This window comes from Octopus bimaculoides, chromosome 1 (assembly GCF_046866305.1).
Source record: "Octopus bimaculoides isolate indiv1 chromosome 1, ASM4686630v1, whole genome shotgun sequence".
Taxonomy (NCBI): Eukaryota; Metazoa; Mollusca; class Cephalopoda; order Octopoda; family Octopodidae; genus Octopus; species Octopus bimaculoides.
The window spans coordinates 55,124,347-55,142,523 of NC_142928.1; the positions used below are offsets into that span (position 1 = coordinate 55,124,347).

The 18,177-nt window shown below is 35.7% G+C and overlaps 1 protein-coding gene across 2 annotated transcripts in view; it reads right to left on the bottom strand.

The window, feature by feature from the left end:
* Positions 1-869: 869 nt before the first annotated feature.
* The window catches only part of LOC106876274 (EGF domain-specific O-linked N-acetylglucosamine transferase), a 48,249-nt gene continuing 30,941 nt past the window's right edge, over positions 870-18,177 (bottom strand). For both annotated transcript variants that reach the window (XM_014924766.3, XM_014924767.3), the window contains exons 9-17: positions 17,923-18,015; positions 15,338-15,409; positions 14,007-14,093; positions 13,837-13,905; positions 11,626-11,687; positions 10,124-10,151; positions 7,933-8,024; positions 5,083-5,185; positions 870-2,672 (exon numbers count right to left, since the gene is read on the bottom strand). In XM_014924766.3, the coding sequence (XP_014780252.2) occupies positions 2,505-2,672; positions 5,083-5,185; positions 7,933-8,024; positions 10,124-10,151; positions 11,626-11,687; positions 13,837-13,905; positions 14,007-14,093; positions 15,338-15,409; positions 17,923-18,015 (774 nt within the window). In that variant the 3' untranslated portion in view covers positions 870-2,504. The remainder of the gene's footprint in view (positions 2,673-5,082; positions 5,186-7,932; positions 8,025-10,123; positions 10,152-11,625; positions 11,688-13,836; positions 13,906-14,006; positions 14,094-15,337; positions 15,410-17,922; positions 18,016-18,177) is intronic.

Consider the following 18,177-nt stretch of genomic DNA (forward strand, 5'->3'; position numbering starts at 1 on the left):
TATTGGAAGCAAACAAGTATTCAAAATCAATTTATCAAAGAGTGGATCTAAAATAAAAATATAAAATTCTTTAACCCTGCAACAATTTCAGAGAAATTATAGAGATTACAAATAATTTATGTAGATGACAAACCAGTGTGGGTAAAGTCAATTTATCAACGAATGAAATAAAATAAAACAATAAATTTAATCAAGTGCTAAAATTATTAGTTGATGAGGTATTTTTAGATCAGTGCTCTTCAGAGGTAGATTTAAAGTTGCACACACACAATAAAATATCCTCTCATGTATACAATATTTTTATTTATTTTTCTACTAATACATATATCAAAGTAATTTTCTGTTAGTGTTTGCCAAAGGGGGGAAAAAAAAGAAGAAAAAAATGGAAATCATAACTAATACTCAGAAGGAATCTTATAAGCATAAGTACTTAAGATCTTGCAGTAAAGTCCAATGAGCAGTATTGATATATTTTTGGTTTTTTAAATTCTAAAATCAAGCAAAAAAAAGTTTTCAATGCAAATTCAGTATGTATCAGTTTCTGGGTGCAACTTGCTATGAATGTGACAATAAGAAAAAGTTCATTGAATAGTTTCCCACTCTGTCTTCAAGTAGACATGTGGACCAAGAATTTTTGAAGAAGATAAATGAGAATATTGTAAGGTGTTCTTAAAGATAATTAGTAAAAAAAGAGAAATTAAAGATGGATCACAGACTCAGCTCATAGAAAGTTTCCATCCAATCCTATAGTAATTTACCAACAAGTGGAAAGGACAAAATAAACATTAATATTTAGAAAGTTTGTTTTACAATGTTCCTTTACCTTTTTGGTGAAATACTTGATAGAATAAATAAATAAAAGGAAAAAATTCATATGAAAAAAAAATTTTATTTTGTAAAATAAATCAAACCCATCACAATATGGAAACAGAAATTAAACTTTGTCAAAAAAAAAAAAAAATGAATACATTTATTTTGCAGAGAAAGCAAATTTTTCCTTCCCATTCTTTTAAATTTTTTCTCTCAAACTGACAATATAATTTGCTTAAAGAATACGTTATTGACAATTTCATATTTTTCTTAAGTTCCAGTAAATTTTATATGAAAAAGGTTATTTTTTTAACATTATGTTAAAATAAATCATATGCAACCAAATTATTGCAACAAAAATTCAATCTCTAGACATTACTATAACAGTACTGATCTTATGACACAGGACTCTTTTGTGTCATATTTTACACACATACAAATGTGGACACACACACCTAATAATAATGTCAAAGTATAGGTGGAGGCATGCCTGTGTGGTTAAGAAGTTCATTTCCCAACAACATGGTTTTGAGTTCAGTCCCCATTGCATGGCACATTAGGAAAGTGCTTTCTACTATAGCTCTGAGATGATCAAAGCTTTGCAAGTGACTGATAGAAATTGAAGGAAGCTCATAAACTGTGTGGAAGCTTGACATGTGTGTCTGAGAGTGTGTGAATGCATGTGTTTATTCCTTCCACCACTTGACAACTGTTGTTGGTTTGTTTATATTCTTGTAACTTACTAGTCTAGTAAAAGAGACTGATAAAGAATGTACCAGAGGTGATTTGTTTGACTAAACCCTTAAAGTGTTCACCCATCATAATTGCAGTCTGATGACTGAAACAAGTAAAAGATAAAGATGTGTGTGTGTGTGTGTATACATATTTGGATGTGTTTTTGTGTACTTGTTTTGACATCATGTGATAAATGTGAACAAGTGATACTGTCATATGAGTCATGACCTTTGTTTCCAGTATTTTCCATGGGAAAATATTACTTTGTCTGGAAACATGTAAAGGTTGGTAACAAGAAGAAAATCCATTTGTAGAAAATCTGCCTCATCAAATTCCATCTGGCGTATGCAAGTATGAAAAAGTGGGCTTTAAAACAAAGATGGTCCAGTAAAAAATTAGCTGGAAAATATAAGTTAGATAAGGCACAGTAATGTGTTTGCCCCAACAACTACACTGTTAAATGTACTATAAATGTATAAAAACAACACCAACTGTTGACTAACATGCATTCATAAAGTAAGTATATGTTGATCAACTGTAATTGTTCTTGTGAGAATATAATTTAAGATTTTAAATATTATAGCTTTGAAAAGAATACAAAATTTATATAATATAAACAAGTTTTTTTTTATACATACTGAAAGATTACTCAGGATAAATTTAGAAAGCTTAATTTAAGAAAAATAAACAACTTTAGATATGCCTTGTTTTGATATAAAACTTTTATAAGAAAATATTAGCTGTTTCAAGAAACATTTGTTTTTATGAAAATATATTTTTATAGCTTTGTTTTCTTTACTTGACACTATAATTCATTGAAAGAATCACAAATTAAGATACAATTCTATTCAATGCTTCACCAAGTAACATTTGGTTGTTAATTGTTGTTTGTTTTTTTTCAATGATGTTCTTCATGTTAACAGTATATGTGGGTAATTGCTTAGAGACATCAGTATGTTTCAAAGTTCAGTTTTGGAGGGAGGTTTATATAGTTCTTGATGTTTCTCCCAAAATAACTTATGACTAAGAACATAATCAGCAGCCCCAATAATTAACCTCATGAATTCTTTAACATCAAAAGAATAATTTGTAAACTTGGGATGTGGTCCTAATGTTGGATGATGGCCCTAAAAAACAAAAAAAAAAAAGTTTAGAAAAATTTATATACAGAATACAAATGCACACACATACATATATATATATAGAATGGGAGAGAGCAATTTCAAATGAAATATTAAGTTATCCTATGAGAACTTATTTCAATAGCTGGCTTTCATTGACATGGAGAAAGCCTTTGACAGTGTCCCCCAATCCCTTATCTGGTGCTCAATGGGGAAACTAGGGATAGATGAGTGGTTAGTGAGAGCTGTACAAGCCATGTACAGGGATGTGGTCAGTAAGGTGAGGGTTGGCAATGAGTATAGTGAAGAATTCCAGGTAGGGGTAGGGGTTCACCTAGGATCAGTCCTCAGCTCCCTCTTATCATAGTCCTCCAGGCAATAACAGAGGAATTCAAGACAGGGTGTCCTAGGGAGCTTCTCTATGCTGATGACCTTGCACTAATAGCTGAGTCACTATCAGAACTAGAGAAGTTTCAGGTGTGGAAGCAAGGTCTAGAATCAAAGGGCCTTAGAGTCAATCTAGCAAAAACCAAAGTCATAATAAGTAGGAAGGCAGACAAATCACAAATCCCTTCAGGTAGATGGCTCTGCTCGATCTGCAGAAGAGGTGTAGGTAGAAACTCCATAAGATGTACCCAGTGTAAGCTATGGACACAAAAGAGGTGCAGCGATATCAAAGGAAGGCTAACTGGGAAGATAGTTTTTGTGTGTGGCAAATGCTCAGGGGCAATAAATACTGAAAATGTGCAGAAAACAGCTTCTGTCACATGCCAGGGAGAAACACCAGAAGTAGTTGATAGCTTCCATTACCTAGGTGACCAAGTCAGTAGTGAGGGTGGATGCTCTGAGAGTGTAGCTGCAAGAATAAGAATAGCCTGGGTAAAGTTCAGAGAGGTCCAACCTCCGTTGGTAACAAAGGGCTTCTCACTCAGAGTAAAAGGTAGACTGTATAACACGTGTGAGAACTGCCATGCTACATGGCAGTGACACATGTGCCATGACTGCTGAGGACATGTGCAAGCTTTCAAGGAATGAAGCTAGTATGCTCAGCTGGATGTGCAACGTCAGTGTGCATACATGACAGAGTTTAAGCACCCTGAGAGAAAAGTTGGACATAAGAAGCATCAGATGTGGTGTGCAAGAGAGACAACTGTGCTGGTATGATCATGTGTCGCATATAGATGAGGACAGCTGTGTGAAAATATGTCACACCCTAGAAGTAGAGGGAACCTGTGGAAGAGGTAGACCCAGGAAGACCTGGAATGAAGTGGTGAAGCACGATCTTCAAACGTTGGGCCTTATGGAGGCGATGACAAGGGACTGAGACCTTTGGAGATATGCTGTGCTTGAGAAGACCCAGCAAGCCAAGTGAGACCATAACCATGACCTATGCTAGTGCAGCATACCTTTCAATCAATGAGCAATAAACTGCACTTGCGAAAACCTGTTGAGTCAAGTGAAGTCATTGCTGTGGCTGATGACAGTACTGCCTGATTGGCACCCATGTCAGTGGTACATTAAAAGTACCATTTGAGAGTGGTTGATGCCAGTGTCGGCTGATTGGTCCTGTGCTGGTGGCACATAAAAGGCGCCATTCAAACATGGTTATTGCCAGTGCTGCCTGACTGACTTCCATGCCGGCGGCACATAAAAAGCACCATTCAAGTGTGGTCGATGCCAGTACCGCATGAAGCACAAAATGAGCTAGAATAATGAAATAGATGTGTCAGCTTTCTAACAAAAAATAAAGATTGTCAAAATATTATAATGGTGGAAAATGAGTAGCTATCAAAGTTTACCATATACCTTACTACAAATTTCATACTTGAGAACCTAATACTTTTAGCCTCAATAAAAATTCTAACAGCTGTGTTTTTTAAGGGTTTAACCAAAGGAAGAAATGCAGCACTGTTTCCAAAACTCAAAGTAGGAAATTATCCCCAAGTCTGGCTCAAATGCTTGCAACACCCAAATATCAAGGGTGATGTTAAACTAGCCAAAGGATAATTAACAGCTGAAAAGGATATTTAGGAAGACTATATCACAGTAAAGTTATAGTTAAAGTAAATTTTCTGCAATCACAGAGATTTTAAAAAATTCTATTTAAACAAATATCTTTCTTTTACTTGTTTCAGCACTAGACTGTGGCCATGTTGGGGTACTATCTTGTTGGACAAATCAACATTTTCTTATATTTTCTTGGCACAGGTGCTTTTTGCATATCCCTGGCATGGGTGCCTTTTACATGTCACTGGCACAGGTGAACTCAACAATACATCCTTTTATTAGTACCAGCCTGAGGGATATGTGGCAATGCTAGAACACTACCTATACATATTCAAATAAGAAACAAAATATGCAATTATAAATCACAATACATTTGTTAAAAAATGATACATATTAAATGGTAAGTTACCTCATCTTCAGGAGTAAGTTTATCTCTTTTTTCCCAGGTGATGTATTTAACTCCCCGGAGATGAGAGAGGTCTTTGTAACAAAATTCATCCTCACAATTATACCTGAAAGAAAGAAAAAAGTATTATTAAAAAAATGTAAACTGAATTAAGTGCAAAAATACATAAAGTCCAGTTCATTGCAATTTCTCTGAAAGAACAGAAATAAACAGCATCAAATTTTAAGCTAGGTTTGAATTTCTAATGCAATGAAGATACAATGATGATATGCTAAATACTGGTTTCAAATTTTGGCACAAAGCCAATATGTTAAATATTAATGCAGAAATAGAATCAGATATCATCATCTTCATTTAACGTCCGTTGTCCATGCTGGCATGGGTTGGACAGTTTGACCAGGGCTGGCAAGCTGGAAGATTGCACCAGGCTCCAGCTTGATTTGGCACAGTTTCTATGACTGGATGCCCTTCCTAACACTAACCACACCATAACGGGTGCTTTTACGTGCCACCAGCAAGGGTACCATTTGCATGACACCAGTATCTGCCACAACTGTGATTTTATTTGACTTTATGGGTCTTCTCAAGCACGACATGATGCCAAATGTTTCATTATATTGACCAAGACGTCTATGTGGTTTTTAAGTGTAAATAAGGCAAGTTTTAAATGCAATCAATAATATAATAAACGTTTTGTTGCAGTATCTTCAGCCATCTTGCATGCAGATCCATTATTCCTTGCTAAAAGAATGTCCAACCTTTACTAGCTAAAAAATCTTTTTCAGGTGAATTTTTACATCTTTTACAAAGTTAAAAGTCTGTTCATTTAATGAATTTTTAAGAGAGAGAAATAGGTGGAAATCTGAAGGTACAAGGTCAAGCAAATATGGAAAGTGTGGCAAAACTTTCCACCTAAGCCCCAGAAACTTCTGACACAAAGAAGAGTGCAATCTGGAATTGTTGTGATGAAAGATAATGCCCTTATTATTAGTAAGTGTTATACCCTACTGGTGGATTGCTACATTCAATTTGTCCAACTGGTCACAAGACACATTCAAATTGATGGTCCTGACTGTGAAAAGAAGCTCATAGAAGACAACATCCTTCCAATCCCACCAAATTGAAAGCATATTCTTCTGCAGGTGAAGTCCTGCTTTGGAGGTTGGTTGTGGTTTGTCATACTTCCCCCAGGATTGCTTGTGCTTCACATTGTTATACACGATTCATTTAATCATCCTTGGTCACATTTCTCTTCATAAAAGGATTACTTTCATCACATTTTTGCAATGAATCACAGATGGAAATTCATTGGTTGAGGTTAACCTATTTCAATTGATGTGGGAGCCAAACATTGAGCCTGCTAACACAACCAAGTTAATGCTGATGGTTTTCAATATTTGATTTGGATATTTTGAGAGTATATCTGATCATTCTGGTTATATAGCAGGGTTGATGTTGACTAACTCCTTCATTTAGTTGCTGTTAATCTCAGCTGGCCAGCCAGAGCCAGCTACATTTTGAACTGGAAAATTTCCTGATTGAAATTTTGAAAACTGCTTCTTGCACACACATTTCATAACAGCTTCCCTTCCATACACAAGGTATATCTTCCTGCAGAAGTCAAATGCTTTCTTGCTTTTTTAAAAATAAAAAAAAGCACGAGGTGCCAATAATGCTCATTTTGGTTCTTCAAATACAAAATACAACCTGTCTCATTGCAAGTTCACATGAAACTACATCAAAGTGTGTCATGTATCTAATGAGTGTGTATGTGCAAAGGACTGAATGAAGTTCACTACATTTTGGAGTGCTTCAAGTTTAGTGTCAACAAAAACTGAACGGACCTTTTGGCCAACCTGATATTTGTGTTTATATTTTAGGCTGTGGACTGGCAGAGTTGCTATAGAAAGAGCAACTATTCAGACTAATTGCTTTCTGGGACAGAATACTTTGAGATATTTGTTATGGACTTCAGTGCTTTCATTTCAAACCTTGCCAAGGTAAACTTTTATTTTTATCTTTTCAGGATTGATAAAATAAAGTACTAGCATAAGGTGAAGGACTGATCAAATTGTTATGGCACTTGTGCTTGATTCTTTGTGATCCTAGGTAATAAATCTAATCTCTCATGAAGTTTGCTTGCCTTAGTTAAACTTTTTAGTTGCAAGTATTCAGGCTTTAGGTAAGTATTTGGTTAAAGGTAACTTTTTCTTGTTCTCCCATCAATCTCAAGTGTAGCAAAAATAAAGGATCATGGGAACTGCTCTTCCTAAGGGGGTGAAATTTTTTTTTTTTTTTAACTGAAGCATAAGGCCATAAATTTTGGGGGAGAGGACAGTCAGCTATACCAATCTCATCAGACGACTGGAGCTTATTTTTATAGCCTCTGAAAGGGAAAAAGATAAGGTTGACCATGGCAAGATTTGATCTCTCAATGCAAGGAGATGCAATTAAATATACACAAAGAATTTTTTATCTGATATCTTACTCATTCTGTCAATGCTCTGCCATTGATGTGATTATATGATGTTAATAGATTCCAAGTTTTAAGCATTTGATACAGTTTTTATCAGCTCTCCTCTTGTTATCTTTTGTAAATGACTGAATAATGAGAACAGTAGCAGATAAATGGCATCAATTATACAGCCCTGACAAACAGTAATGTTATCAAAACCAGCAATTTGAATATAAAAGAAAAAAGAAAATATGCCCTCTTTGACCCAGAAAACAATTAGTCAAAATAAGTGCTTCTATAGCAAGATTTGTAATACTATACTACCATATCAATGAACTTTAATAGTATTAAACAAAGCAACTTGAATAAATGAATGAATGGATAAGAATTAGACTTACAATTCAAACAAAACAGCCCAGTCAGGTAAGAATAGGGCATGTGTCAGACCAGCTCCATGCATACCAATGAAAATATCACTGTTGTGAGAAATCTATAAAAACAAAATTAAAATTTGTTTTTTTAATGCATATTTAATTTAGTGTTAAATGCAGTGAACATTAAAAAGCTAATTAGAAACAATTATTCTGTGAGGAAAGGATGATATCAGTCAAAGACAAATATCCTCCTTCATATTAATTTCATTATTCTGGCAAGTGCAGTAGACAACTCTGGACATGTTTAGGTCTTATTAGACCTCCTCGGTAAAGCATAAACTTCCTTGTACATGCTGAAGTAGCGAGGAGAGAAACCATACCAAAGCTGACATTGGAGCTCAATACAGCTCTGTAGTATGCTGGATCTTGTTAAATGACAATGATGATGGTGGTTGTGTGCATGTGTGTGTGCATGTGGTAAGAGGCTTGTTTTCCAACCACATGGATCTGGGTTCAGTCCCACTGCATGGCACCTTCAGCAAGTGTCTTCCAGAATAGCCTTCAGCTGATCAAAGCCTTGTGAGTGGATTTGGTGGATGGAGACTGAAAGAAGCCTGTTGTGTGTGTATATATCATCATCATCATCATCATCGTTTAACGTCCGCTTTCCATGCTAGCATGGGTTGGACGATTTGACTGAGGACTGGTGAAACCGGATGGCAACACCAGGCTCCAGTCTGATTTGGCAGAGTTTCTACAGCTGGATGCCCTTCCTAACGCCAACCACTCAGAGAGTGTAGTGGGTGCTTTTACGTGTCACCCGCACGAAAACGGCCACGCTCGAAATGGTGTCTTTTATGTGCCACCCGCACAAGCCAGTCCAGGGGCACTGGCAACGATCTCGCTCGAAAATCCTACAGGAGCCAGTCAGGCGGTACTGGCAACGGCCAAGCTCAAAATGGTGCATCTCATGTGCCACCCGCACAAGAACCAGTCCAGGGGCACTGGCAACGATCTTACTTGGCTTATATATATATATATATATATATATATATATATGCGTGTGTGTGTGTGTGTCTTTATGTCTGTCCCCTCATCATTGCTTGACAACCAGTGTCAGCGTGTTTAGCGGAAATAGCATGAGACTGGATTGTCATTGCCGAGTCTGATATCTTGGAGGTGCTCCGCAAACCAGTCAGCCAAGCAGCATCCCATTTGACTGACGTACAGAGAAGGGCAGAAAGAGCACGAGATGCAGAAAATATATATATGGTGAGATTCTTTCAGATTTCATCTATCAGATCCACTCACATGGTTTTGGTCAGCTCAAGGCTATAGTAGAAGACACTTGACCAAAGCACCAAGCAGTAGAACTGAACCTGAAACCATGAGGTTGAGAACCAAACTTCTTATCCACATAGCCATGTAATCAAAAAACTGAACAGCTCTGTCGCATGACTTTTAGAGGCAACCTTTTGCTTCGAGGCCCAATCCTTTCAATCAAAATTCATAATCCGCACATCTTTTTATTCATAGCTATATTTTACTTTATTCTATCTGAAGTTCACCAGTTCACAATATCCTAACGAACATCTTTAAAAGTACAAGTTAAATTTATTTAGGTCTATTACAAATTTCAGTAATAAAACTTCCATGTATGAATACAAAAGCACTTTTATAATCCAGGCAACTTTCAACGACAAACATGGCGCACTTTTTGCTTTGCGAAATCATTGATCAGTTCAGAATAATCAAGCTGAGATTTCGGATTGGTTAGCATGTAAGGTAACAGATCATATAAGTTCATGTTCAATAGATATCATAGACAATCCACAAAGTGTGGTATATGTTCGTGGTACAATGTACTATTTTTACAAAAACTTTTACTGGTACAATGTATTATCACTTTATTTCCTGAAATTTTCAGTTAACAAAGCTAGTTTAACTCTTGTTCAACACCTTAACCGAAGTAAATAGATGACCCATCTATGTATTTTTATCTTATCATGGGGCCCCTCAACTGTGGAGGCCCCCTGCCACGGCAGGGGTTGCAGGGGATTAGCGACGGCCCTGGTTATGAAATAGATTTTAGAATTTACTTTTCAGTCAATGTTGCTACCAACTGTGCCTTGCTCAAAGTAAGTCTATGTATGCACATATATATTTCATTGTTCAACTGAATAAAAAATTTTATAAGAACTTTTCAGAAGCTTACTTTTAGTTGGTCATAAAATGACATTTGTCTGAAATGAAAAAGAAAAACTACTGTTAAGAAAAAAAAACAAAAAACAAAAAACAAAAACAAAACTTCACATAAAATTTTCCACATATTAATCTAAGTTTAAACTAATTTTTAACTTTCATATATTTACTCACACACACACACACACACACACACACGATACATAAAAATATTTCAGCCAGATTTCTTGAACAGACACAGAGTATCTCTAATTGACAGAAAAGGATGTTTATAAATCCTACTATTTATCAAAGTTCTTCAGTGATTCCTCACATAATTTCATTAATGACCATTATAGTATCCATTACTTTGGAATTTATCACTTGAAAGGGATACAAGCAATTCTTTTTGGGCTAAAGTGAATGGTTCAAAATGTAGACTAAGAGAATGAATTTTTTCATACTTCTTTATCACATGTGCTTAATAAGCATAAGCTTATTCTTTTCCAGAAAATTAAAAATATTTTCACAAAGCAGTCTGTTACTTGTATTGTTATTTTTCAGGATGGTCATTTTTTCTTTTTTTTCTTGTCAAATAAACACACATACTATATATTCATTCTTCACTTGTTTATTGTTGTTCTTGTTTTATGCCCATTGCCTGGAAATCTGTCGTCACACATCCCGTGACCTCTTCAATGTCTCTCCTGTTCTGTCTAGTCCAGAACAAGAGGAGACACGTAGGAAGGAGGGCAGCTGAAGAGGCCGCAAGATGTGAAGCAAAAGATCTCCAGACAATGGACATAAAACAAGAACAATAATAAACAAGTGAAGAACAAATATGTAGCACATGTGTTTATTTGGCAAGCAAAAAAAAAAAAAAAAATGACCATCCTGAATATAACAATATCTATTTCAACATACAATTTCACATCAGGAATCTTGCAAAACAAATAGATAAACATAAATATCTAACACTTAGTATAACTAAAAAAAAATCTTATCAGATTATATATTTTTCTAGAATAAGTTTACTTAATCAGCTAACAAGAAAATTGATCATTAGCCTGACTATGTGGAATCTCAGATTTTAACTCTATTATTCTATTGATTATCTTTAGATTTGTTTTGTGGTTTGGTAGCATCAGAAATTTTTGCTATCCATTAACTATTTCCAAATTTCCAAACTAAAAAGACAGTTGATTTATAGAGAGTGAAATAGATTTTAATTTGCAAGATGTATGTTTCAGCAAAACTGTAATCCAAAATTCACTGGTATTTCATTTCACTGGATAATTTCAAATCTAACATGAAATTCCTCAATCAGCTAGTTAAAACAGGTATGTATATGAGAATATCTATTAAACTCAGTATGCTATTCAGAGCAAAATATAGCTCCCACTAATCAAACGATATACAAACTGGAACCTAAGAATATCTAGCTTTTAATTTAACTTCCTAATTTCATTATATTGAGCTTCATAGAATTCAGGATTATATGATATGTTAGAAGCAAAAAGGAAAAAAAAAACATACCTAAAATTGAAATCCACAGCCTCAACTTCAAATTCACTGATTGTCTTCAAAGCATTTACAAGCTAATAAGGAAAATAAAACATTTTATAGTCTGGAAGGTTTTAATAAAAAAAAACAAAAAAAACTCCTGGTAAGTAGCTTGCTTACCAACCACATGGTTTCGAGTTCATTCCCACATAGAGTAAAAGGCAGACTGTATGACGCATGCGTACGAACAGCCATGCTTATAGCAGTGAAGCATGGGCTGTGACTGCTGAGGACATGCGTAAGCTCGCAAGGAATGAAGCCAGTATGCTCCGATGGATGAGTAATGTCAGTGTGCATACCTGACAGAGTGTAAGTATCTTGAGAGAAAAGTTGAACATAAGAAGCATCAATTGTGGTGTGCAAGAGAGACGATTGCACTGGTACGGACATGTGGTGAGAATGGATGAGGATAGCTGCATGAAAAAGTGCCACACCCTAGCGGTTGAGGGAACCCGTGGAAGAGGCAGGCCTAGGAAGATCTGGAATGAGGTGGTGAAGCACGACCTCTGAACATTAGGCCTCACCGAGGCAATGACTTGTGACCGTGACCTTTGGAAATATGCTGTGCGTGAGAAGACCCGGCAAGTCAAATGAGACCAAAATCCAAGGCCACTGCCAGGGATGTAGCCAGCCCACTTACACGTAGCATTCCTTCATTGGACACTAAACTTCGCTTGCGAAGACATGGTGAGGCAAGTGAAATCGAAATCAAACTATATTTGTAGGAACACTAAACTCGGCTTGCAAAGACCTGTTGAGGCAAGCGAAAGTGAAATCATGATGGCACTTGTACCAGTGGAGCACTAAGAGCACCGTCTGTGAGCGCGATCGTTGCCAGAGCAGCAGCTATCTGGCTTCCGTGCCAGTAGCAGTAAATAGCACCAGTGTGATCGTTACCAACGTCACCTTCCTGGCACTTGTGCCAGTGGCACATGAAAAGACATTCGAGCGCGATTGTTGCCAGTGCCGATGTACTGGCCCCTGTGCAGGTGACACGTAAAATACACTATTTTGAGCGTGGCCATTGATCGCTACCAATGTCTCCTCCCTGGCACTTGTGCCAGTGGCACGTGAAAAGACATTCGAGCGAGATCATTGCCAGTGCCAATGGACTGGCTCCTGTGTAGATGACACGTAAAATACACCATTTCGAGCGTGGCTGTTGCCAGTAAGACATTCGAGCGAGATCGTTGCCAGTGCCGATGGACTGGTTCTTGTGCAGGTGGCACGTAAAATACACCATTTCGAGCGTGGCCGTCGCCAGTACCGCCTGACTGGCCCTCATGCCAGTGGCACGTAAATGCACCCACTACACTCTCGGAGTGGTTGGCGTTAGGAAGGGCTTCCAGCTGTAGAAACTCTGCCAAATCAGATTGGAGCCTGGTGTTGCCTCCTGGTCCACCAGTCCTCAGTCAAATTGTCCAACCCATGCTAGCATGGAAAGCGGACGTTAAACGACGACGATGATGATGATGTATATATATATATATCAGGAGTGGCTGTGTGGTACGTAGCTTGCCTACCAACCACATGGTCCCAGGTTCAGTCCCACTGCGTGGCACCTTGAACAAGTGTCTTCTACTATAGCCTTGGGCCGACCAAAGCCTTGTGAGTGGATTTGGTAGACGGAAACTGAAAGAAGCCCGTCGTATATATGTATATATATATATATATATGTATGTGTTTGTGTGTCTGTGTTTGTCCCTCCACCATCGCTTGACAACCGATGCTGGTGTGTTTACGCCCCCGTAACTTAGCGGTTCGGCAAAAAGAGACCGATAGAATAAGTACTAGGCTTGCAAAGAATAAGTCCTGGGGTCGATTAGCTTGACTATAGGTGGTGCTCCAGCATGGCCACAGTCAAAATGACTGAAACAAGTAAAAGAAAAAAAAAGAGTATTTATATATATATATATATATATATATAAATAATACTAATATATATATATATATACTGTAGTTGCTCTTTACTAATTTCCCTCACATTGTGTTGGTTGGCCCTGGGTTATAGTGAATGACTTACTCAAAATGTCATTCAGTGCAACTGAATCCAAAAGCATGAGACTGCAGAGAGAGAGAGAGCAAATACTTTGACCACACAGTCAGACATGGCTGTGCCTATATGTATTCAAAAAAATTGGAAAGACTAAGTTTTTTTGTTTGAAAAACCATTATCATACTTACTTCCTCTTCATTTAAAATTCTACGATATGTTGTACTTCGAGTAAGCACTGTAACTCTTATCTTATGTAGCTGTAAAATAAAAGAAATAGATAATTTGAGTTTCGTATAGTTTCGACATGTCAAAGTGTCAGCTCTACAATTTAGTGATATGTCAAATTAAAAATGCTTACAAGTGGTCCTTCTTGAGATATGTTGAGACGGTGAAGGATATGTTGAGAGAAAGCCCGGAAATAACCACTCTTTTCACATCCAGGTACCTTAAAATATTAGAATAATCCATGATAATAATAGATAAAGTAACATTTTTAGTGTAAAAGCACTTGAAAAAAAGATTTACACTCAGTAACTCCATAAAAGTATTTCCTTAAAAACTTTTGTGGGTGTATTTCTAACAAACTAACAAAAATGCCCTACCAGTGTCTTTCAATAAACTTAGAAAATAATCAAAAATTTGGAGGGATTTAAAAAAATAACTATTTTTATTATTAATCTGACATTTGGAACTTAAACAATTCTTATATAAAATGATGAGACATTTTAATTTAAATATGAACACTTTAAGATAGTTAGCTGTGGTAGTCTCAAGCAGGTTTGTATTAAAAGAGTTGACGTAAATACTATATTTTAAGTCATTCTCTGATGTGATATAGTCAACTGATCGATTCTTTATGATTAGCTGTATCCATTAATGGATAATCAGTTCTGTCATGTGACTGTGATATAAATTTTCTGACAACATAGTGTATCTTCAAATTTTCTATAAAAATCATAATTTATCAAGTTTTCTGATGCCTGCAACTTCAGAAACTTCACAGGTAGTCAGAAATGATTTTAAAAATCACAATATGGATGGGAGGGAGGGACCCAGCACAAAGACACGTGCACACATACATATATATAAATCGTATTGGGTTGAGGAATAATTCATGAATGTTTTTTCAAATTTAGAAATGCATGGAGAAATAAAATGCATCGGCAAAATGTTTTATGTTATTTGAAAGAGAATTTTTTGCTCTACAAGATAGTGATTTATTGATTTTTGTGTATTTTCAGATCATTAAAATGGAATGTCAAGTGGACAAGACTGAGCATTTTTGACACCATTTGCTTTTTGCATTTAATGGAGGTGTTAAGGCTACTGAAGCTGCTCGTGAGACTTGTGCTGTATAAGGAGAAAGAGCAATGTCTAGCCTACCGTTTTTAATTCTAACAGTTAAGTAATTATTGTTATACAAAAGACATTCAGACATTCAGTATTGAAAAATTTATTCTTAACAATCCATGTATGCATTAGAAAAGAGAAAAATTAACCCTTATAAATAGCATCCAAGAAAATTCCCAAAGGATACCATGAAATACAGTGCATGTGATGAAACAAGAACAATTTAAAGTCTAGAAGTTCAGAAAGTGACTTCCTAACCAACCCATGCTAGCAATAACAACAGATATAAAAAGATCATTAAAATTCTAATATTTTAAACAATAGAAAATAATACCTTACCAATGGCATGTTATAATACATCCCACTTCTCATACGAGGCAGAAATGAAAACACTGCATCTTTAAAACACACCTTCAAATTAAAATAAACAAAAAATATGTCATTGATTAATATTTTTTCCATCACTGTATTATTATTTCCAATTAGCTTGTTAGTGTTCTCAGCATCAGCCCTTTATTATTTAAACCAACCATATCTGGTCAAAATACTTTCTCTGGTTTATGTTCAAACTGGCTAAATCCAACCTTTCACACCTACACTACAATGTCATTCCAAAAATAAATAATCACATCATCAAAATCTTGAAGGTACAAGATAATGCGTAAATTAGTTCAAAACAATGTGAATAAATAAGCATTTCATGTGACAGAGTAATCTGAATGTTAAAGGGTTAAGTTTATTAACACTAACTTAACTAACAAACTGTTAAGCTGGTATCTTCAGTGTTTCAGATTACTATATACATTGAAGATTAGAATTAACAAAAACAGCTGTTACAAATATAATCAGTTAGTCAAATATATTTTGACTTTCCCCATCAACCTATTTGTCTTTCTTTTCAGGAAAAGTCCTTTGTGAGAGGCACACAGGACAATAATTAATACATTTACTGTAGTAAACATAAAAGAGTCTACTTAGAAATACTTATGCAATGAAGAAAAGACAACATTAGCTCAATGACTAACAGTATTTTTAGTAATTTTGGTATGAGGTTACAACTGACAATTCTGCTTGCATTTCATATTTATTAGAGCTCCTCAGTGGATAATAAATGTAGTGATGAGAGAAGCACTAAGCAGATGTACAATATTGAACAGGAGCAGCTGTGAAAATATAACTTATTTTATGAAATATATTACTAAAGTTAACTATAGAGAGATGCCATTGTAGGTTGAAGTATTTAGGAATCAGTCCCAGACTTGCCATAATCTCTGCTTTGGCAGGATATCACTTGTTTAGGTAGAACAATTGAAGGTTTTTCTATTGAAAAAAAAACAGACACACGAAGCAGCACACTTTATGGTGTTGCTGCTATGAATTTAAAAAAGAAGCTCAAATCACAAAAGTATCATAATCATTATTTTGACATTCACCTTTCTATGCTCACTTGGGTTGAAGAGAATTCATTGAAACAGATTTTCTACAGCTGGATGTCCTTTCTGTCACCAACCCTCACCTGTTTTCAAGTAAGGCAATATTCCTCCATGACAAAACATGTTTTATGAAAGATTAGAAATGAAGCTTGATTGATGGTGACATTTGTTTATGCCTATCATGCATGGAAATAGTAATACACACAAACATATATGATAGGCTTCTTTCAGTTTCTGTTTACCAAATCCACTCACAAACCTTTGGTTGATCCAGGGCTACACTAGAAAACACTAGCCTAAGTGCCACATAATGGCTGAACCTGAAACCTTGTGGTTGGAAAGCAAACTTCTTACCACACAGCCATGCCTGCACCTAGTATCTATTTATAAAGTGTGAGTATCCAAAAATCTTAATTCAAGATGTTTTTCAGTACTCAAGAAGTTAAACTGTACAATATGATATATTAAATACTTAAATCAATTGAAAGTGCAAATTTTGTTATTATTTATTCCATTGTTTTCCTATCCAAATATACAGGATACTCACTTTGACATTAGTTTCTATCAAGGCAATGTTGTTGCCAAGATATGTAAAGTTTTAAAAGGATATAAAATTATCACTTCTCCTCACATTAACATCTATTTTATAAAAATAATACTTTTTTGTGTTGACACAAGCTACAGGATCTGTTGAATGATATAAAAAATTGAGCACAAGTGAACTGAAAAAATAGCTGTTAATTAAAGGTATCAAAGATGATAGCAGAGAGATAACTCTGCTGATCTGCCTGTCAAGTAACTGGACAATGAGTAAGTATAAGCACTGTCTCAAGTTCTAGGACTCACAGGGCAGTTACCTGGTTTCCATGGTGTATAAATGGACAAGATCACAACATTCCTCTTGAACAGGATGCCAGTCTATTGTATGATTACTCATTTATAGATGAGTGAACTGAAACAACATGAAATGAAGTGCTTTGTTCAAGAAAACAATGCATTGCTTCGTCCAGGAATCAAAATTAGAACTTTGCAATTGTGAATGCAACACCTTAACCATTGTGCCTTCACTCAACAATGAGTGCTGGGTGAAAAAATCACAAGCTCTCAATGGGAGACAAGGTGAAGTCATGTCTCAGGATGCAATGCTTCTTAGATAATATGCAATGCTTCTTAGAGAGAGAGAGAGAGAGAGAGAGAGAGAGAGAGAGAGAGAGAGAGAGAGAGAGAGAGAGAAAGAGAGAGAGAGAGAGAGAGAGAGAAAGAGAGAGAGAGAGAGAGAGAGAGAGAGAGAGAGAGAGAGAGAGAGAGGGAGAGAGAGGGAGAGAATTAACTATGTATTGTACAATAGATCTATTCAATCTATGTTATGAAAAAGCAGATGTTAAGCTAGTTAAACTACAATGATGGTAATGATGCTGTTGATGAAGCTGATGTGCTCAAAATAACTTCCTGTAAACTGTAAATTGCATGCTTTGTCACATAACCACTTACCCGTTTACCATTATAGTCACCTAGCCGGATAATTGGATGCTTAGTAAATGCTTTCCAAGTCAATTCAAATAGTTCCCCGTATCTGAGAGGGCTCTGAAGTCAAGAAATACAAAGTTAAATGTCAGTGTGAATATTAACTTCATAAACATTTTTTTTTTTTACAATTCAAGATACTTTTTCCATGGATATTTTAAGGAAACTCTACCAATTATATCCAAGCGTATTATGCTAGCTAGTATTTACAGCTTACATTAA